Source organism: Nannospalax galili, unplaced genomic scaffold (genome assembly GCF_000622305.1).
Source record: "Nannospalax galili isolate Female #2095 unplaced genomic scaffold, S.galili_v1.0 scaffold505, whole genome shotgun sequence".
In the NCBI taxonomy this organism is placed as follows: Eukaryota; Metazoa; Chordata; class Mammalia; order Rodentia; family Spalacidae; genus Nannospalax; species Nannospalax galili.
The window spans coordinates 663,705-686,790 of NW_008352327.1; the positions used below are offsets into that span (position 1 = coordinate 663,705).

Here is a 23,086-nt window from a genome sequence, read left to right on the forward strand (position 1 = left end):
GTATAGTCACATGCCCCATGGCTCTGCCTCCCTGGGCCCTTCCCACCTTTGCTGGTCACAGGCAGACATACTGTCCCTTTGTGCTTTTCAGGCCTCACAGAACTCTGCAATCTTTTGATCTCATTAACACTCTGGAGAGTCAAGGTGGAGATAATGCTATGGATAGTAGAAAGTAGGAGCTGGTCTTAGTTTTAAGCAGTTGCTAGGTGTGCCTGTTTTTGCTGGGCTCCAACTCGCCCAAAACGTTACAGGATTGCAGAGGTGGCAGACAGGCAGGTCAGGGCAAGGTGGCAGAAGATACTGACCATTAAGCTAAGGAATGTGTTCTGCTGACAGTAGAAACACCCAAATGGAGAGACAGGAGAGTAGCCCCTCAAAACTCTGTCCCTCACTCCTGGACCTGGCACACAGTCAGCCCTTGATAAATATGTTTTTTGCTTAAATAAATAGATGCATGACTAAGCGAAAAAATACATACCAAAACCTCATTTGGTGCTCCATGGTGATTTTTATGGGCTTAATGTTAGGACCCACACCAAGAGAAAACAGATAAGGCCACTTACAGAGCTGGTCAACAGCTTTGTAAACTGTTCTTTAGGAAGCAGTCCAGGCTTTTAGCTACTACAGCATTTTGATATTTAATGAGCTGCCAATTAAAAATAGTTGTTTGTTACTCAAAACCTATAAATGCCAATGCTTTGCCTCAGGGTGCTCCATTCTTAGTTAATTAACCACCCCCACTTGCTGCACTAACGGGTAGCTTTTGATTTGTTCCAAAGGGAGCTAAGAAGCCAGGCTCCAGTGCCTGGAGCTCTGCTGTGAAATTTCCCTTGGTTGGTGCAGGGCGGAAGCAGCAAATGGGAACGTAACACAGAAGACATCTTTTACTCAAGAAGGTGAGGGGATAACTCAAATGCTCTAAAGGAATAAAATCCAAGAGGCAAAACCCCTACACCGTGCCCTAGCCATCTGTCAGGAAGCAAAGGCCTACCTATGGGGCCTGAGAACCCTGGAGGATGCTAAACTACCTGGAAACGGTAACTTCCCAGAGCAGTGTTTCCAATCCCTCTCTGCTTGAACAGACTTTTAGAATAAATGCATTTGAGAAGGGTTGTGCTGTAAATACGCACTCCCTTCCCAAAGAAGGCAAGCCACACGCTGAGGCTTACATATGATTGCATGCAGGGGTTAGGGACAGAACTCTGTTGGTAGAATCCTTGCCTATCATACAAGAAGCCTTCCTTGGCTTTGATTCCCCAGCACCGCATAAACTGGGCGTGGTGGCACTGGCCTGTAATTTTAGCACTCTGGAGGTAGAGACAAGAGGATTAGAAGTTCAAAGTCATCTTGCTCTAAATGGAGTTTAGAGACCCCGACTCAAAAACCACTTGCATTCAAATCAGCTTAAGGAGCTTTCTGAAAGCTGGTAACATTTTAGAGAACAGACTGCAGACCTGGGGTAAAAATTAAAGCACATTCATCCAAAAGGATTAAGAAGGTGGGATGTTTTAGAGAGGATTTTTTTCTCTTTTTTTTGAGGCAGGGTCTTGCTGTAGCTCCAGGTGGCCTGGAACTCGCTATGTTGACCAGGTTAGCCTCAAACTCATAGAGATCTGCCTGCCTCTGCCTCCTGAGTGCTGGGATTAAAGGCGTGTGTCAATCATACCTAGCTTGAGAGAATTTTTTTAACAGCACACCTAGCCTGGCCCCCCACGTCTGTAGCCCCAACACTAGGGAGGCAGAGGCAGGCGGATTTGAGCCCAAGACCAGCCTCAGCTTCCTGTCTCATACATCTTTTGTTGCCTGTCTGTAGCTCAGCTCTGTTCTGTTTCTTAAGGTGGGAATCCTGGCATTGACATTTCTGAGCTACTGTGTGCCGGATACTGTGCTGAACACTTGTTACATGTAGTCCCATGCTAGTTCTTTCCAGAAAGTTTTATTCACATGTTCTGTAGCTTAGGGAAATGAGGCTCAGGGAAGTTCAGAAACTTGCCTAAGGTCACACAGTGGGAAGATGGGCACATCTATCTATGGAAGCTAAAGCCCCATTCTCTTAACTCCACATAAGCTCCAGTTCAGCCCGCAGAAGTCAAGTCCATCTCCAGGATGGCAGGATCCTAAGGCACAGCTCTAACAGATCAGTGTTTCCTGTCTGTCTGAAGTGGGGTGAGAGAGTGTGACTGTGATTAGTGGTGGGTACAGGAGGGGAAGAGCTAGAGACAGCACAGGCACATGCTGTGTGTGAGACATTGAGACCCAGCTCTTCTATGTCACAGGTTGAAATTGATGCATGGAATTAGCTTTCAAAAGTTGCTATAAAAAAATAACCTTGCTGGGCATGGTGGTGCATGCCCTTAGTTACAGCACCTGGGAAGCAGAGACAGGCAGATCTTTATGAGTTCATGGCCAGCCTGGTCTACATAGCAAGTTCCAGGCCAGCCAGGGCTACATAGTGAGACCCTGTCTCAAAAAAAACCTCAAAACAGGGGCTGGAGAGATGGCTCAGTGGTCAAGAACACTGGTTGTTCTTGCAGAAGACCTGAGTTTGAATCCCAGCACTCACATGGCTGCTAACAACTGTCCGTAACTCCAGTCCCAGGGGATCCAACAGCCTCTTCTGACCTCCTTGGGCATTTCACGACACGGGTGCACTTACCTACATGGAGGCAATACACGCATACACATAAAATAAAAATCAAAACAAAACCCTTGAACTTAGTGGTGTAAGAGAGCACAAACTTCTTATCCTATAGTTCTGGTGGTCAGAACTCCAAAATGAGTCTTTAGCTACTGAAATCAAGGTGCTGGCAGGGCTGGCTCCTTCTAGATGCTGTAGGGGAGAAACCATCCTTGCCTGGTCCAGCCTCTAGAGGCTGCACACGTTTTGGCTTGGTAGCCCCTGCCTACTCTTCCTCAGATCCCGCATGTGTAGCATTCTGCAGCCATTCAGTTTCCTGCTCTCTTCCTTTCTTTTGTCCTCAACTTTCATAATTCCTTTTCTGTGCTACTGATTCTTCAGTGTCTCTCTTCTAAGAACCCTTACACTGGCCTAGCTGGACAACCCAGAATACTCTTCCTGTTTCAGCATTCTTAAACTTAATCACATTTGCATAGTTCCTTTTGCTATGCATAAAATAAGTCACAGGTTCTAGAAGGCTAGGCTGTGGGCATGTTTGACTGGCTGTCAGTTTTGTCTGCCATGAAGTAACAAGGGAACATCAGCGTTGTAGGCCAGGCTGGACGCAGCATTTCTAAGGTGGTTTCTCTGGGCTCTGGAGCAGCTGAAACATTTTTGGGTGTGAGTGGGGATTGCCTAGTGGAGTATCCGCTGTGCAAATGCTAAGAGACTGTGCATTCAAGGACTTCAGTAGTGAAAGGTTTTTAAAGTACACATGAGAACTGGTACGGGGGGTGGGGTGGGAGTCTTGTTTCTGAGCTCCATAGCCAGGCTTGGGTAGGTCTAAGGCCTTAGAGTCTCTGATTTTCTGTAGAATTAGAATCTCCATTTCATATTCGCATCTACAGAAGTGCCACACTTTGGAACTGTAAGGCGACAATTATTTTGCTCCTCTATAGTGAGTATCCAGGCAGACTGATGTGTCACAGATTTAACATGTTGAGACCAGACTATGACAGGCAGCCCATGGGGAGGGAGAGCAAGACCTGGGTGATGGGGAGGGATTCATGGAAAATGTGAAGAGAGAAGGGGATTCTGGAAATGCAGGAAAGCCTGAATGAAATTGCAGTGTGTGAGGGGTTTGCAGGCTGAGGAAGGAGCTAGGCAGGCGGGTCCTACATTAAGAATGGTATAGAGGAGTAAGGAGCCAGTGAAGGGCTGGGAGCAGGGGAGCAGTGAGGGTAGATGATGGGCATGTTTATAGCTCACCTTCATGGACAGAGCCCCTTGAGTCAGGGTCTAAATCTTATTTGTAGTTAAATAATCAGTCCTGGGGTTGGAGAGATGACTCAGTGGTTAAGAACACTGACTATTCTTTGCAGAAGACCCGGGTTCGAAAACAAGCACCCACATGGCAGCTAAGACCTGTCTGTAACTCCAGTTCCAGGGAATCCGACAGTCTCTTCTGTTCTCTGTGGGCACTGCAGGACACAGGTGCACTTACCTACATGCAGGCAATACACGCAGTAAAATATTTTTTAAAAAACCCAAAAAACCAAAAACCAGTCCTATGGGGCTTAGGACAGACTGGGATCATCAATGTGTAGTGTTGATCACTTGATCACCTGATCACTTGATCAAGCCTCTGCATCTTCAAAGCCAGCTTACCTGGGCTCCCTCTGACAGTTCTCCATTAATCAGAGCCCTTGTTTGGAGGGATTTCGGTTCTAGCACAGCATGTCTCATTGTCTTGGGCTCTTTTCCACAAGGCATTGTGTTATTGCTATTAGCCATTGCAAATGCTCAAGATATGTTTGTTACAGACATCACTCAATAGAAATGTAGGGAAAACAAACAAAAGAGGCACTAAAATAGGAACAAAGGAAAGGCCACACAAGTTTTACAAACAATATACCTTGGTACCTGTTATTAAATAGAATATGTTTCCTTTTTGAAAAGTGCCTCTTCTCCATGACTTCACTGTCTTCCTCAAACTCCCTCTCAGAAGAAAGCTGTTGTGTAAATTCTTCACAACAAACGAAACAGAACAATCAAAACCTCAGCTAGTTGAGGAGACTCAACCCCAGTGGTGTGGAGTGGTTTTCCTTGGCTGCCAACTGACAGTGTACTTCCCATACTGCTGCTGTTTTCTTCTGTTGTATAGCCCAGGCATTCTCCTTTCCTATCTTAAGCTTTGTGTGTGTATGTCATCCTTCCCCTTCATTCATCCTTGTTGAGATATTGCCCTGTGGCAGTTCATGTGTCCTATGCTTCTCTGCGGCTGGTTCTTTCACCTTTGCCACATATACCTTGTGTGTCATCTAAGTGGGGATGACTTTGAGGGCCAGGGTGTGATTTGAGGTTTGTCTGTGTCTCGTTACTCTTTTCTGAATGGACGAGCACCATGCAACTCCTTGAGGTGAGGTCATGACTGTTTTGTGTACTACCATACCCAGATTGTCTGGCTCATCATGAAAGGTGAGTTTATGTCCTGGGCTGAGTTTATGTCCTGTAAGGCAGTATGGTGACTGTTTTGAACATACCCAAAGGGTTGTGAGAATTGAGTTGTCCCCTTCCTGGTTGTTACTTGGATCTCTGCCATCTGGAAGCTATGCAGCCTCTGATTGCACAGAATTTATGCCTAAGGGATGAGGAGTGCTTGTAATTTTCACTTTCCAAAGTTTCATATCAGGTGATGAGTTCTGGAGTCTTACAGTATTCAGAGGGTGGGAGAAGGAAGCTGGAGAAAGAGGTGAACGAGGAAGAAGGGGAGAGCCCTAGCAGTTCAAGGGCATTGACAGGTACCTGGTTGATTTAGGTTTTGTGTTATTGCTTGCTTATTCTTTACTTTGGAGAGCGTGTGTGTGTGTGTGTGTGTGTGTGTGTGTGTGTGTGTGTGTGTCACTTTGGAGAGTGTGTGTGTGTGTGTGTGTGTGTGTGTGTCTGCCTCTTTTTGCACAGCTGTGCTTTTCCAAGCCCCAAGTATATCTAAGCTCAAGGACATGGTTTCAGTGGGTGCACCAGGCCTCAGGATTAGCAGTATGAATATGCCTCTAGCATGTGGAAGTGATGGGGTTGTGGCCTGAAACCTTGGGCCCCGTCTGAAGCATTCTCCACATTGTGTCTCAGTGTAACAATTGCCCATTAAACACCAGGATATGGTTTTCCCCAACATCCTCACTGTTAATTGGAAACTTTAGCTGTATGGTTAGAATATTTTCCCATCATTTTGCACTTGAAAATTAACATATTTTGGAGAATTCTGCAATTAATATCGAATGGCACATTTGCAGATTATCAGAAAAACAGCTAACAGAGTCGGTAGACCTGCAGCAGCCCTTTCTTGGGAGAGACAAGCTGGGAGTTAGGAAAAGATGGGGTGGTTGAGAGGATCCGGTCCTCCTTCTGTGGCTGTTGTAATTAAAGTGGGAAGTCTGGCGGAGTTGTTACACTGCTATTAAGAGCACAGATGGCTAATGGCCACATCACCAAGAGTTAAGAGTTAGACCTTTTAAAGTCTCTTTTCTTTTATGGCCCACCCTCTCTATTCTAAGCATAGGTATGGAGGCAGTGAAGAATGTTCTCATTAAAAGTAACTGCTTATTCCCACACTCATTCCCAGGCTTGGAATGAGAACTGGTTTCAGTAGACTTGAGGAATTGCCTATCTGTCTTGCTTTACTAGAGCTTTCAGAAGAGGTTGTCTGGTAGGTGAATTTTATAACCAGTCAGTACTCAAAGTGGATCCAAACTGGAAGGGCTCCAGCTAGCAGCCCTGGTCTCTCTCCCAATTTTACTGCTAATGAATTGTTTAACCCCCAAATATAGACCAGCCTGCTCCTATTGTCTTAGGGCAAAGAGTGTCGCAAGTTCCCTGTGGCCTGGTGGGTAGTAATCTCATGGATTGGATGGTGTTTGACTGTTAGGGAGTCATGAAATAGGTTCAAGGCTGATGTGAAGTGACTGGCATGACCCTGGGCACCTGTACTGCTGCATGCCTTTTGACATTGTGGAGATCCATGCTGGAAAAGTAAATTGGTATCATCTTCTCTTGTTTTCCCACAGGGAGTGGGGCTGGCCAGCAGAAGCAGTGGACTGCACAATATCACCTTCAGATATGACAGTAAGTAACTGGCTTGACTACAGAGAATGGAGCCCTTTCAGCAATCTGTAAGTTATACACTTGTACTTGATCAAGGTCACTGCAGATCCCTGGGTCAAAGAATTTTCTGAACCTGTTCAGGTTTTAGTTAAAACAACTTAGTCTCTATTAAGCCACTGAAGTACTCGGAAGCTTAAACAGGTTAAGTGTCTTCCATACCTTTCAGAAAAGTTATGTGTGAAGATCTTCCCTCAGGACACAGCCATGTCCTTAAGAGCAAACACAGCTGCCAGCAGGGTCCACTGGGGAAAGAAGGAGCAAAGCTACCCAGGTGCAGGCAGGCCCTAGACAAGGCTGGAGACCTGTGTCTGATCTGAAGGGGGCACTGGCTTCCTGATTCCAGCTCATTGTGGTCTTAAGGAACTCCCACTGGGTATAGCCAGATGTGGCTTTTAAAAATACCCAGAAAATTGCCCCTCCAACAAACACTTAAAAATACTGATATTTATTTTAATGTTTTTTTCCCAATAGAGAAAAATCTAGTGACTCTGTGTCTCAGGGTGGCTGAGGGCTCTCCAGTTGGCCATCTTGGACTTGGGTATAGGGGTATTCTTCAGTTTCTCTTCTGTTTGTGTGACTTAACTTCTCCCTGCTTCCATTGTTTCTTTCTCCAAGCATCTCTTGGAGGCTTAACCGAGGTAATGCACATACTGAGGTAATGCACATACTACCTCACCTCGGTAGCTGGCCTGCAGTGGAGGCCCAGTAAATGCTGTCTGCTAATATTAGAAGTCAGTCCAACTGGGGTTCAATACAAGCACCATTTTGGGCGGGGGGCAAAGTGTGACTTTTTTTCTGACTGAATTGTTTTCTAAGGACAAAGCTGATTTTTCTGATGAGGCATGTATGATCCCTTCTAAGGAGCTATTTTCATTCTTAAGAAGGTACTTATGTAGAACTATGAGCATTTTAGCCTTATGAGCTCTACTTTGTATGTAAGCATGATAAGAGGGAGCAAGCCTCATGTTTGTTGGCTCATGACTTCTGATTCATCTCTTAGAGAAGGTTATGAGGCCTTAGCATCATATGGAGGCCTCTGGGGTCATCAGTGTGAAAGTCATCCATACTCTGACCAGGTTAGGGTTTTTGAGGTCATGGATACAATCTGACAATTTTATGATATAAACATGTGTCAAATTCACATCCACAGCTGCTGGCCTGGGTACTTTGAGTTAACCAGTGAGAACTAACATGTGACATTCGGGCACTTCATGTCAGTGCTGTGTCTGTGTTTTGGATAAATGCCATCTTGATGGTAAGGAAGGGTTTGCAAGTCTGTGATACTTGATTCAGCTAAGCAAGGATGTGTAAAGGATTGTTCTTTGAGTTAAAAACTATATTTCTAATGCATATTCTTGGTCCTGGCAGATCTTGTATTACATTAAAGAGTCATCTGAAAACAAGCATTTGCCTCTATAATTTAATATAAATTTTATGAAAAAGAATCTATACCTGCAAAACCTAAAAATATCTTAGGGTTGTCTTTTTGTTTTTGAGACAAGATCTCATATCAATCAGGCTACTTTTGAACTTGTGATCTTCCTGCCTCAGCCTCCCAAATATTGATATGATAAGCAAGTACCACCACACCTGGATTTTTTTGTCTTCTTTGTTTTAAATTTTTGCCTGTGTCCTTGTGTCTGTCTCTTAGACATTACTTTCCTCTTAATTCTTCATCATTTATTTAGAATTTAATTCATAGCTTGCATTGGCTCCTGAGACGTTTAAAGCTCAGTGCTTTTTGGAAAATGTCATTTGGGCATAAAGTATTTTGTAGCTTGAATCCTAAACATTAGGTCTGCTAATAATTTGATGCAGGCTTTGTAAAAAAAAGTGTTCTGGGGCTGGAGGGATGGCTCAGCAGTGAAGAACACTGGCTGTTCTTGCTGAAGACCCGAGTTTGGATCCCAGCACCCACATGGCAGGTAACAACTGTCTGTAACTCCAGTTCCAGTGGATCCGGCAGCCTCTTCTGTCCTCTGCAGGCATTGCATGATAGGGGTGCACTTACCTACATGCAGGCAATATACACATACACATAAAATTAATAAATAAAAATTTTTTTTAAAAAAGTGTTCTGTGTTTTCCATCAAAAAAGATTTTTGTTTTCTATAGGGAGGTTCTTGTTATTGTTCAGTTGGCTGATTAGTAGTTCTGTTTAAAATAGCCAGTTACCAAGTTTTCACAAAAATTACTAAGATAAAAATCTTATTTTTCTATCCTTTGTCCTTTGATATAATAGAGTGTTTGCCATTAAGTCATAGCTGATTTCAGCCTCCTTCCAGCCTCCTTTGACCCTACATTCCACAGTTCTTGAGGCTCTGAGGGTTTTAATGCATTTTCTTAATTCTTAGACTTTTGTCTGTTTGCATAATTGTGTTGACGGAAACCTCAGGAGTGTCAGCTTTGGCATTAGGAATGAGGAAAGAGAAAATTCTTTGTTCTTGTTCATGCATCTTTTTAGACCTTGATAAGTATATATTGCCTGGAAATGGAGTTATGGATGGTTGTTAGCCACCATGTGGGTACTGAGGATTGAACCTGGGTTCTCTGGAAGAACAGCTAGTGCTCTTAACTGCTGAGCCATCTCTCCAGCCCTGATCCCTTAGAATCTTAACAGCAGTTACCTGTGTGTGATGAGAGAGTATGGATGACTTTTACATTGTCTTTCTGTTTCTTTCTGTTTTCAAATACCTCCAGTAAGCATTTTACCTACAATAATGGGGAATGTACATTATAGCTAACAAGGGAAAAAAATGCAGTAGACTTACTGAGCTCCTTAGAAATGCCTCTTCCCTCAGTGGGGTTTGGACCTTCAATTGTGAAGGGCCTTTGCAGTAGATAGGGAAGAGGCTATCTAAGTTGACTCATGAGAAAGAAAGGAAGATAAAGCAATGTGAGAATAGTGAGTTATGTCTGCTGGCCTGGCTGGTGCCTCTCCCAGCAAGGGCATCTACCACAGTGTGTGGCAAGTCGCTGAAGTTCCAGTGGGATTCTGGCTGAAAGCTTCTGGAAGTTTTTTTTAGGAGACAGATTTTGAAGGTGTATTCAGCTCATAAGATGTCTTCAGATAAAATCAAAGGTGGTTTGTGTTGAGTCATTAATATGGGACTTTGGAGACTTAGTGGGGATTCTGGCTATCTTTGAGAAACTGTTTTGTCTTTGAGGATACTAACCATCATCCTTATCACCCAATCTCTCAGTGCTCTGTGCTGATACTGAGATATTTAACAGTTTTTCTGTGAAGAAGTCACATCTGCACGTTAGTTCCTTTTCCATAGTCACCTTGCCTTCTTGGTTTCTTCTAAAAACAAAAAAGCCCCAAATTAGTTAACAATGTGTTCTATTTTTTTTTTTTTTTAATTTTGTCTTTTTGAGACAGGGTCTCCCTGTAGCCCCAGCTGTCCTGGAACTCACTATGTAGACCAGGCTGGCCTTGAACTCACAGAGATCTGCCTGCCTCTGCCTCCCAAGTGCTGGGATTAAAGGCGTGCGCCACCACGCCCAGCCCAACAATGTGTTCCTTTACAGCACTCTAATGCTAGAAAATGCTAGAATTGATGTAAGTATTTGTTGATTTAGGTTAAATGTCCTAAGAATAAAAACAACAGTAATAACAATAAAAACTCAAAATAGGTAATGCCAGATACACAAGTCTACACTATGTCCAGGTCTCCTGGATTGTCTAGTTGCTTAATTCAGGAGAGTAGTACTGCAGTAGATAAATCCCTCTGTAGCATCTTTGGGTTTTCCAAACTGTAATGAATTTTAGTATTGTGTTTGGGCTTTTGAGCTACATATATTTTTTAAAATTTTATTTATTATTTTTATTTTATGTGTATGTGTGTATTACCTGCACGTCGGTAAGTGCACCCGTGTCATGCAATGCCCAAGGAGGTCAGAAGAGGCTGTTGGATCCCCTGGAACTGAAGTTACAGACAGTTGTTAGCTGCCATGTAGGTGCTGGGATTTGAACCCAGGTCTTCTGCAAGAACAACCAGTGTTCTTAACCACTGAGCCACCTCTCCAGCCCCTGAGCAGCATATTTTCAAACAGAATGGATTTGACTGTCTGCAGACATATTCTACAGGGTCTGGTAAGATGAAATTGAAAATAAAGATTAAAAATTTAACTGCTCCTTTTCCCAACTTTCTAGACTGTACCACCTACTTGAATCCAGTGGGGAAACATGTGATTTCTGATGCCCAGAACATCACAGTCAGCCAGTACTCATGCCATGACCAAGTGGCAGTCACCATTCTGTGGTCTCCAGGGGGCCTTGGTAAGTGGTAACACCGAGGTGAGCTGGGTAGATGGTGCCGATGTGCATGACCATGTGTTATGGCCTCTGCTCAGGCAAGTCTTGGCAGTGAAGCTGAGGGTGGAGGGGGCACAGCACATCCGCTCTTGTGGCCTTTCTGCTGGGCACATCCACATTCTGTGGTCCATCTTTTATTTTATTCTGAGTATGAATGTATTGCCTGCATGTGTGTAAGTGCACCTGTGTTGTACAGTACCCATGGAGGTCAGAGGAGAGTGTTGGATCCCCTGGATCTGGAGTTATGGACAGTTGTTAGCTGCCACGTGGGTGCTGGGAACCAAACCTGGATCCTCTGCAAGAGCAGCCAGTGCTCTTAACCACTGAACCATCTCTTCAGTCCCTATGTCTTATTTTTATTTTTTGGTCTTTTTTTTTTTTTTTTTTTTTTTGTCTTTTTGAGACAGGGTCTCCCTGTAGCTCCAGCTGTCCTGGAACTCACTGCGTAGACCAGGCTGGCCTTGAACTCACAGAGATCTGCCTGCCTCTGCCTTCCGAGTGCTGGGATTAAAGGCGTGTGCCACCATGCCCGGCTATTTTTTGGTCTTTTTAAGACAGGGTCTCCCTGTAGCCCCAGCTGGCCTGGAACTCACTGTCTAGCTTTTTTATTTTTAGACAGGGTTTTACTCTGTAGTCCAGGCTGAGCCTTGGCCTTGAAGTCTCAGCATTAGTCAGAGGTAGGTAGGTAGTAGTACCAGGAGAGCCTGTGGCCTATCAAGGGCATAGTGGCTTTGGCCTCCAGCTTTTGTGGTCTCTGTGGTCACAAGGACATGTGAGCCTGGCTTTGGCACACTTTGTAATTTTTCAGGAAAATCCTGGGTTTTATGAGAAAGTATGAAATCATTGAGTTTTTAAAGTTGCCAAATAGTTGAAAACTTTTTTAGACTTTGTGAGCCAACAAAACCCGGAGTGAAAGAAAGCAACTTAGATCTGGCCAGACTGTTAACTGAGTCTGTCTTCTTGAAAGAGCTGATGACACCTAGGAGAGGGTAAGAGAGTCAGGCCAGGGGTACCCAAGCTTCCCTAACTTCATTCTTCCAGTGAATTTGCTTGACAATTTTATTTATTTTTTTCTGAGACAAGGTCTCAGTGTAACCCAGGCTGGCCTCAAATTCACTATGTAGCCCAGGATGGCCCTGAACTCTTGACCCTCCTGTTTCCAGCTCCAAATTACTGAGATTATAGGCATACATGATCTCACCTAGCAGTTCCTCCTTTTTTTTTTTTTTGATGTGGTCTTTCTATGTGCATAGCCCATGCTGGCCATGTACTTGCCTTCTTGCCTCAGTTTTCCAAGTGCTGGGACCATATGTACATACCACCATGCTCAGTTGTGATTGACCTTTCACCTGAGGCATTTATGACTGTTGGGGCCTTATCTTCCCTGTCTGCCAAGTAGTGGTGATAGTTACCTTGTGGTTGGTACCAGAAAGAACTGGTCAGAGGATTGCAGCTATTACCAGAAACTGGGTCTCAGCCCTGTCCCTCTGATGTTGCCACTCTTTTCTTGGTATCTTCCAAAATGTGGCTAGAGAGAAGTCAACTAAAGTGTGGATTTTTTAATCTGGACAGGACAAATCTCAGAACCAGATCACAGTAGTGAATATAAAGGAGAGGGAAGATAGAGCAGGTCATGGACCTCACTCACTGTCACATAAATACTTTTGTATCTAAACCCTATGTGTTTTCCAAAGATAATATTATCTTAACATTTAAAGATTGAAAACATTCTCTGGATAAAAGGGAAGTGGTCATTCCATTTAAGGCTTAAATGGCTAAGCCTTGATCTGACGAACTGCAGGCTCCTTTAGAAAGAAAATTGTGAGCTGGTAGTAGAAAAATTAATGGAAGGAGTAGGGAGGGCAGAGGGCTGTGCTTTCCCTGGAAGATGATTTATGGATGAGGAGATGGCAGGTTCTATCAGTTTGGTTCTACCAAGTAAACTTGAAAGTCAGGAAAGCACATGGATTAAGGGCACTTGGCTAAGAGCCCAGTGCTTCCAGGGTTTAAATCCCATGTCTTCCCTGTGACCCTGGGGCAAGTCAGTTTCTCTAAACCCAGGTTTCGTCATCTGTAAATGGGAATAATAATACCTTCCTCCTAAGCTTGTTAGGAGGAGTTAATGAGTTTAACTGTAAGAGGGAGAGAGTAAGCATGCTCTTTAGGTAAGGGTGTTCTGTCAGATTGCCAGTCATTTATATACGACCTCACAGTGTTAGTAGATCGGGATAAACGTGCTCTGTGACACAGCAATTACATCTGCTCCCTCTCTCTACTGTCAGCCCCAGATTTGACATAAAGATTTTCAGTCTGGCCTTTGCAAAACAAGGTTAGGTCTCCCCATGCTTATCCCAGATGAGATGCATGTGAGATACGTGGCCTTTAATGACATGGCTTTTGTTAAACAATAGTTCTGGAAACACTTTTGTTTTTTTCTTTTTGAGACAGGGCTCCCTATTGCCCCAACTGGCCTGGAACCCACTATGTAGACCAGGCTGGCCTCTGGATCTGCCTGCCTCTGCCTCCTGAGTGTTGGACTTAAAGGCATGTACCATCACATCTGGCTAATGGAAACACTTTTAAAATCAAATCTTAATATAAGGATCTGTTCAAAAGTTTTTTCCTTTTCAGTCTCAAGGCAAGTTCCTGTGCGATCTACTAAATAGTGATTCAGAGAGAGACCTTGTACCATGTTGTCACCGCTGAATCTCTGGCTGTGGATCCACTGGCTGTCACCCCACAGGCAGCTTTGTGATTTGAAAATGCAATGCACTGTAGAACTCCATACTCCTAAAATATGGGGCTCCTCTGCCCTCCCCACCATGAAATATGTGCTCTCCATCAAGTAATTACAGGATTGGAGGACCTATTTGAAAGAAAAAAATATTTCTGTGGCTTTTGCCATCAATGATTTTCCCACCTGGTTAATTGCATCCTGTGTAATTACTTTTGCCCTGGGAAGGGAAGGGTTGAAAACATCTCCTTGTCTAGTATTTAGAAAGAATGTGAAATCGATATCTCACCAATTGAGGCAGGCTTTGCGGATCTCCAGCTGCACTTGGACCATTCCAGTCTCCATGGGTTACAGAGCCCTGTGCTGGCTCTTGTGGCTATCAGAGCTTAATCCCTTTGAAAGCATCTAGTCAGATGTGCAGTGGAGGAAGCTCAGGTGGCCAGAGGCTGGGCCAGCGCCTTTCAGTAGCGCTGTGGGCGTCTTGGGGCCTCTGAGAGCTGTATGCAGAGCACACACTGGGCAGCTCTCGGATATCGGCCTTTCAGACGTGATTAAAGCAAGACCTGCTTTGTAAACCACATCAGCTATTTAATCTCAAGCTTAGGAACCCCTTGGGTACAGACACACATTTCATTGGGAATTTTTGTAAGTTGCTCAATGAAATATGACAAAAGAGTATGTAGCTAAAACTTGAAGTGGAAACAGTTTAGAGGTATCTCCTAGTCGCTATTGGGAATTTGTCATCAGTGCAATGCACCTGTTTAGTAACCTATAAATTATTTATTCCACTACAGATTTTTATGATCAATTGAGAATTCAGCCTAAATATTTGGACCTAGGTGTCACAGAAGCAATAGATACTTGTCAAATAATTATATTAGTAGTACTGAGATGGAGAACATCACCTGGCCTGTAGAGGACTGCAGGATGTGAACTCTTCCGTTCTGTGGACTCAGATGTCCTGGGCAGGATAAGAAGTCCTTTAGCTCTGGTGTGTCAGTGGGGAGAATGGTGACCCTGGAGGAAGAAAAGTGTGTTCAGAAGTAATTAGGTCTGCTTTTCATAAAAGCCTCTGCTGTGCTTAGGCATTGAATTCCTCAAAGGATTTCGAGTAATACTGGAGGAGCTGAAGTCCGAGGGAAGACAGTGCCAGCAACTGATTCTAAAGGACCCGAAGCAGCTCGACAGTAGCCTCAAAAGAACGGTAAGTCACACTGAGGGAATGTGCCTCTGAAGACAGCACCATTGTTCCAGGGGTCTGAATAGGCTATTGAAAGTCTGAAATTGGAGAAGGGGGGTGGTGGGGTCCACCCAGTTCAGCCAAGGTGGGCAAGAGTGGGAGGCAGCAGCTGAGCTTGCCCCACACTCTCAAGAAAGCTCTTCAGCACCTCTGTGGTAAACATACCTCTCAGGTTACACTGGAGCAGCCATCTCGAAGGTATCTGTGCTCTGAAGAGTTTTGTGGGCTCACCCTCTCTCCCCACCAGCTTTGGGGCTCAGGACTAATAGACAGCCTTGTCCATCTTCAGCTTTAGGAGTCCAAATCTAAGTTTGCAGCCCTGGCTTTGGGCTTTCCTGGATCTGGCCCAGCTCTAGGATTATGTGAGTGGCAGTCAGCTAGAGCTCAGGTCCTGCTTGTGTAGGGGTGGTGGGAAGTTCCTCATGATGCCACATGTGTCTTTGTTCCCTTTTAGGGAATGGAATCTCAGCCTTTCCTGAATATGAAATTTGAAACGGATTACTTTGTAAAGATTGTTCCTTTCCCTTCCATTAAAAATGAGAGCAATTACCACCCTTTCTTCTTCAGGACCCGGGGTGAGTATGTTTTTTCCTGTCAGGCTCCTGTGAGTCATTTCTCCCACTTTCATTGATTTCTGCACTGATGTGTTCACAAACATGCAGATACTGGTATGAAGCAAGTAGGGCAAGAAGAAAATTGACATTAAGAGAGGGGGGAAGACACAGGGTCTCACTATGTAGCCCAGGCTGCCCTAGAACTCATCAGGTAGCCCAAGTTGGCCTCAAATTTGGTGCCTGTCCTCCTGCCTTAGCCTCACAAATGCTGGGATTATGGACATGAGCCACCATGCCACCTCAGAAATGTACTTTTTAAAAAAATTTTTAAAATTTAAAATTTTTATTTTATGTATATGCGTGTATTGCCTGCACGTAGGTAAGTGCACCTGTGTCATGCAATGCCCGAGGAGGACAGAAGAGGCTGTTCGATCCCCTGGAACTGGAGTTACAGACAGTTGTTAGCTGCCATGTGGGTGCTGAGATTTGAACCCGGGTCTTCTGCAAGAACATCTAGTGTTCTTAATCGGTGAGCCATCTCTCTAGTCCCCAGAAATGTACTCTTAAAATAGAGCTTGGTGGCATTTGGGAAACAGAGGTGAGCAGATCACTGTGAGTTTGAGGCCAGCCAGCCTGGTCTACATAGAGTTTGGAGACCCCGTCTCAAAAAAACAACAAACAAAGGAACTGGAGAGATGGCTCAGCAGTTAACACTGGCTGCTGTTCTAAAAGACCCAAGTTCAATTCCTAGCACCCATATAGCTGTTAAAACTGTCTATAACACTAGTTCAAGGGGATCTGATGCCTTCTTCTGGCCTCCACGGGTTTACACTTTTACATACATGCAGGCAAAACACTCATGCATATAAAATAAAAATGAATTTAAAAAATTAAAATAAATGAAAAAGAGGATTTAGAAGGCTGAGGCTCAGTAGTAGAGTGCTTTCCTAGCACGTGCTGAATTTAATCTTCAGCACAGGGGTTTAAAGATGATTTGTTAGGCATGGTGGCACATGCCTGTAATTCCAGCACCCGGGAGAGAGGAAGGCAAATTACTGCAAATTTAAGGTCAGCCTGATCTGTGCAGCAAGATCCTGTCTTAAGACAAACAAAAAAAAAAAAAAAAATTAAGGCCAGGTCCAGGCAGTTAGCCTAACTAGAGACACCTGTATCTGCTTTGTTCTGGAACAGACCTGATGACTGACTGACTGACTGACTGACCGATTATTTATTTATTTATTTATTTATTTATTTATTTATTTATTTATTTATTTCTTTTTTGGTCTCCCTGTAGCCCCAGCTGTCCTGGAACTCACTGTGTAGACCAGGCTGGCCTTGAACTCACAGAGATCTATCTGCCTGTCTCTGCCTCCCGAGTGCTGGGATTAAAGGCATGTGCCACCACGCCTGGCCTATTCTTTATTTTTTTGAAAAAAGGTCTCACTCTGTAGTGCTGATTGTCCTGGAGCCAGTCTGGAACCTAAGTATGTAGTTGAGTGGCCTCAAACTTGTGTCAGTCATCCTGCCTCTGCCTCTGCCACCTGGGTGCACAACCATGCCAGGTGAGAGCTGATTTAAAAAGAAATGTATTGCTGGGTGTGGTGGTGCACGCCTTTAATCCCAGCACTTGGGAGGCAGAGGCAGGCGGATCTCTGTGAGTTCAAGGCCAGCCTGGTCTACACAGTGAGTTCCAGGACACCTGGGGCTACAGGGAGACCCTGTCTCAAAAAGACCAAAAAAAAAAAAAGAAAAAGAAATTTATTACTATTTTGATATGGGGATCTCACTGTGTAATCCTGGCTGGCCTGGAACTCAATATGTATACTAGGCTGGCCTTGTACTCACAGAGATCTGCCTGATTAAAGATTTGTGCCACCATACCTGACTATATATATATACAGAGAGAGAGAGAGAGAATGAGAGAGAATGAGAACATGCATGCAGGTCCCACAGCATATGTGTAGACATCAGAGGACAACTTGGAGTTGGTTCTGTTCTTCCACTGTAAGGGCCCCAGGGATCAAACTCAAGTCATCAGACTTGGTGGCAGGTGCCTCTACCTGCTGAGCCTTCTCATTGGCCCAACAGTTGGTTGGTTTTTTTTTTTGTTTTTTTTCAGGATACTGTAACTACCATTACGGCAGCCATGTATAAAAAGAGTTTGATTTTTGTAGTTTGGTGATAGAACACTTGCTTAATTTACACAAGGCCCTCTGATCTCTAGCATTGAAAAAAAATGTGATTAGAAAAAATAAAGCCTCAGCTGATTTTTGTGGTAAAAGGTAAAAAGATGGAACATTAATTCCTTGTTATACCTGGTACCACAAGGGTGGTCAGGATGAATCAAAAGCTGTACCCCAGGCCAGCGAGCTGGCTCAACTGGTAGAGGTGCATGGTGCCAAGGATTCACATGGGGGAAAAAGAAAACCAACACCCCAAAAGTTGCCCTCTGATATTTTACCCTACACATACAGGCTGTGGCATGTGTATATGTGCATGCACATAGACACAGACACACACCAAATAAATGTAGTTTTTTTAAAAAAGCCATGTCTCAGACATTACTCAGGAGGCAGAGACAGGCAGATCTCTAAGTTTGAGACCAATCTGGTCTACATAGCGAGTTCCAGGCCAGATGAGGCTACAAGGAGACCCTGCCTCAACCCCCTCCCCCCAAAACAAAACAAAACAAAACATGTCTTATTGTCTTGTAAGATTACTTCTTTTAGAAAGTTTTATTTAAGGGGCTGGAGAGATGGCTCAGTGGTTAAGAGCACTGACTGCTCTTGCAGAGAACCCAGGTTTGATTCCCAGCAACCAAATGGCAGCTACGACCATCCTTAACTCCTTTTCCAGGGGAATTCAAAGCCCTCTTCTGACCTCTGTGGCATTGCACGACACGGGTACACTCACATACATCCAGGCAATACACTCAAACACATAAAATAAAAATAAAATGAAGGGAAAGTTTTACTTAATTACCCTTTCATTTGGGTTGTGTTCTAAATGTTTTCTATATATTAAATACATTTTATCTCTCTAACCTACAGAGAAACCACCCTCACTAATAAAATGTTTATATACCCAGAGAAGACAAAGGGCTTTGCTTGGAGCTGGGATTTGAGCCCCAGAAGCCCAGTTCTGAAGTCCGCATGGCCAGCTACCTGCCATGTTGCTCACTTTTCCTGCCTCTTCTGTACCTGGTTTCTCTTTTATCTCCCTGACTCACTGCTTTTGAACTTGGTGGCCAGTCATTGTGAATCCTCCCTCCTGCCTCCTGATGATACTTCCCATCCAGAGTTCTAGGTCTTGGCTGGTCCAGGTCTTGGCTGGTCCACTGCCTGTCCAGCTTGGCATCCCTTTCCCTTGTTACTGGCTCTCATTGCAGACCTCATCCTCTGTGAGATATTTGGTCTCAGCCCTAGCCTGCTTCAGTGTTTCCCTTTGTTGAATTCTTAATGAGGTGCTTTTCTATGCTGCCACATTATTTTATAACAATTGGTCTTATTTTGCTAATAAAGTGAGGTTCCTTTGGCTCAAAACTGTGTACACATTGCATCTTGTTGCCTTCTGCATAATGACCAGACAGAGGATTCAAAGAATGTGGTTTTGGAAAAGATTTCCAAAAAAAATAGCATAATTTAAGATTAAAATTTTCCCATTGGAATTAATATGTCTTTTGGAACAAGATGCACCCTGGGGATGTGTTCCTGGAATGCAAGCACTTATTACCATGTCACATACTGTGGCTTTGATGCTGTCTTGATTTTCTTGACATTATATGACATTTCAAGAAGACTCAAGCTTAGTAGTGTAGCTTGTTGCTTGACTTCTTCTATTGTGTTGTTAACCAGGTTTGAATCCCATTTCAAAAAATTTGACTTTAGTACGTGGTTTTCAGGGCTGACATGACTACTTGGTAGATATCTGCATGCCATTCTTAAGACCCTTGGGGAGTTTTAATAGTTCAAGTTAGAATGCTGTTGAAGCTTAAAATAATTTTTTGGTGGTTTTGAGAACCACTCCAACCCTTTCTGGTGTGTAGACACCTTCACAACAGGGGAGGGCCAGCACTGTTTCTGTCACAGAGCCACTGTGTGACTGACTATAGCCTGAACAATTCCTTTGCCTTTGGCTATCAGCCTTGAAGCTACAGTGCTCAACAAGCTTTTAAAATCTCAGTAACTTGGATCTGAAGAGGTAGATCAGTGGTTAAGAGCACTGGCTGCTCTTGTAAAGGACCCAGGTTTGGTTCCCAGCACCCACTTGACAGCTAACAACTAAGTAGCTCTGTCATTCTAGAGGATCTGATCCTCTCTTCTAGCCTCTGTGTATAATATCTGCAGCGCACTTAAATACATGCCGGAAAAACACTCATACACATAAAATTAAAAAAAAAATCTTGATGACTTTACACAGTTCTATTTAGATGACATAAAGTATACTGTACTAATATATATATTTTTTAATATTTTATTTATTATTTTTATTTTATGTGTATGTGTGTATTGCCTGCATGTATGGAAGCACACCTGTGTCATGCAGTGCTCTTGGAAGTTAGAAGAGGGCATTGGAGTCCCTAGAACTGGAGTTACGGACAGTTGTTAGCTGCCATTGCTGGGATTTGAACCCGGGTCTTCTGCGAGAACATTCAGTATTCTTAACTGCTGAGGCATCTCTTCAGCCCCTGTGCTGATATTTTTATATTGTACCATTAAAATTTTCATAAGATATAACTACGCTGTAATGGATACCATTGTTGAATTGATCTTAATTTGTAACTGTACCCAGTGTTGCCTTTTCCAGCAACACTGGGTACAATTTACATTTTATTGATTGTTACAGAAGGAAGCCATCAAACTATCTTAAAACTAAAAAGATTTTTTTTTTTTTTAATATAATAGCCTGTGACCTGTTGTTACAACCAGACAACTTGGCCTGTAAACCCTGTAAGTATAGCTGTTCCTGTCTGAGAGTGCTGCTCAGTCAATAGCATAGGGGCAGCATTTGGGTATTTACTCTGGGTCCTTCCTCCTTGCAGTTTGGAAGCCCCGTAACCTGAACATTACCCAGCATGGTGCGGACATGCAGGTGTCCTTTGACCACGCACCACACAGCTTTGGCTTCAGGGTCTTCTACCTTCACTACAAACTCAAGCATGAAGGCCCCTTTAGGCGGAGGACTTGTAAGCAGGTGAGCTGCTGGGTACATGTAAAGGAACATAGATGTTTTAGGGTGATACTGGGTGGCTCAGGACAGCATTAGGCCACAGTGGTCAGTAGATGGACCAGAATGCTTGCCATTGGGTCTGTCTCTAGCTGTCTTATCCTTGTCCCTGGTTCTTTTCCAGCTTGGCTGTTCCATGGATGATGTAGCCTGGAAGATGTATAACTAGGGAAACGGAGGAAGTTTGTTCTATCTGTTAAAGCCTCCACCAGGTGTTTACTGCACAGCAGGCACTGAGCATTCTGTTCCTTAAATCCTGACCACTCCATGAAACAGGCGTCTGCCATTCCTCCTTTACAGATGGAGAGAATCTGAGGCTGGGGGTGGGGTTGGTCAGCTGGCTTGTTTGGTATCACAAAGATAGGAAGTAGGAAAATGAGGTCTGAGAGCCAAGCCACTGGCAAATCAGTGGACACTGACATTGACTAAAGGCCAAGGTTAAGTAGCAGCTCTGTAACCAGAATCAGAGACTAAGTGTGGTAGAGGAGTGGACAGTGCTTTGTGGACATTCTCAGGACCACCATATTGCTTCCTGCAGGCTCAGAGTTTTCTGTGCTCCGTCACACACTCCTGCCTGTCCTGGGCTCTGTTATAGCTTTGCTCTCTTGTTGACTCTCATTTTGTACCATTGGACTTCTTTTTTTTTGAGGGGGGGACCTTTTTGAGACAGGGTCTCCCTGTCTCCCCAGCTGTCCTGGAACTCATGTAGACCAGGCTGGCCTTGAACTCACAGAGATCCGCCTGCCTCTGCCTCCCACGTTCTGGGATTAAAGGCTTGTGCCACCACACCCGGCCTCCATTGGACTTCTTTGGCCTTCTGTTCAAGTTGAAGTTATGGCAAATAAAATACATACAAGCTGGTGATGCTGCTTCTCACCTTTTTATTGAAGAAAAGATACTCTTAACTCATTTCCTTATCTTCAAATGATAAAGAATGGGTAGTACTGCTAAGTACCTCTGGTCCTGGACTCTGCTGAGCCTTTTATCAAATGAAATTTAGATAACAGTTGCTTTCTGACCTACTCATATCTTCTGAAAAAGTAGCAAAAACTAGTGGCAATTCTCCTGCTTGGGAAGGGAGAGAGGCCTTGAAGACCCTTGTCTAAGGAGACTTTTTGAATTGCTATTTGCTTTCTTTATAGGACCAAAATGCAGAGACGACCAGCTGCCTCCTCCAAAATGTTTCTCCAGGGGATTATGTAATTGAGGTATGTACAACTATAGAAAACTCTGCTATTAATTCTACAGAGGTAGTTTGCGTAGAATTCTAAGTCCTTGGTTTGTTTAAGATATTACCAAGACTACCCAGGTAGTCCCAGAATTTGGGAGGCAGCAGGTGGATCTCTGTGAGTTCAAGACCAGCCTGGGCTACATAGTGAGCTCCAGACCAGCTGGGGCTACAGGGAGACCCTGTTTCAAAAAGACCAAAAGATAAAAAAATGAAATATTGCCAAAGCTGAGCTCAAACTCCCCTTGGAAGTGAGGATGACCTTGAACTTCTCATCCTCCTGAATCTGTATCTCAAGTGCTGGGATTACACTCATGTAGCACCATGGCTGGTATTTGTGGTCTTGGGGATCAAACTCAGGGCTTTGTGAGTGCTAGGTAAAGACTATACCAACAGAGAGCTACATTACTAGGCCCAAATTCTAATTCTTTACAACACTCATATTTTCAGCCATTGAAGCTGTGTGCAATTAATAGTTTTACATGGTTCTTATGCCTTTTAAAATAAGTTTATATGTAACTAACATGATCTTTTCATTAAATCCAATTCAAGCAAATATTGTGCCACATCACATAGTCCGCATAATTTAAAATTTCTGTTTACTGGCCAGGCATGATTGTACACATCTGTAATCCTAGCACTCAGGACACAGAGGCAGGTGGATCTCAATGAGTTTGAGCCTAGCCTGATCTGTATAGTAAGTTTCAGGCCAGCCTAGGCTACATAGTGAGACCTTATCTTTAAAAAAAAAAAATTTCTGTGGGGCTGGAGAGATGGCTCAGCAGTTAAGAGCACTGACTGAAGTTGCAGAGGACCCAGGTTCAATTCCCAGCACCCACATTGTTGGCTAACAACTGTCAGTAACTCTAGTTCCAGGGGATCTGATGCTCTCTTCTGACCTCTGAGGGCATTGTATGGCACGGATACACTTACCTACATGCAGGCAATACATTCATACACATAAAATAAAAATAATAAATAAAATATTTAAAAAAATAAGTGTATTGT

The 23,086-nt window shown here is 43.8% G+C and overlaps 1 protein-coding gene across 1 annotated transcript in view; it reads left to right on the forward strand.

The window, feature by feature from the left end:
• Il17rd (interleukin 17 receptor D) overlaps positions 1–23,086 on the forward strand; it is an 80,601-nt gene that overhangs the window by 41,634 nt on the left and 15,881 nt on the right. Inside the window, exons 2-8 of the mRNA XM_008849288.2 lie at positions 6,682–6,739; positions 10,935–11,060; positions 14,916–15,034; positions 15,525–15,645; positions 20,529–20,573; positions 20,666–20,817; positions 21,993–22,058. Of these exons, the coding sequence (XP_008847510.1) occupies positions 6,682–6,739; positions 10,935–11,060; positions 14,916–15,034; positions 15,525–15,645; positions 20,529–20,573; positions 20,666–20,817; positions 21,993–22,058 (687 nt within the window). The remainder of the gene's footprint in view (positions 1–6,681; positions 6,740–10,934; positions 11,061–14,915; positions 15,035–15,524; positions 15,646–20,528; positions 20,574–20,665; positions 20,818–21,992; positions 22,059–23,086) is intronic.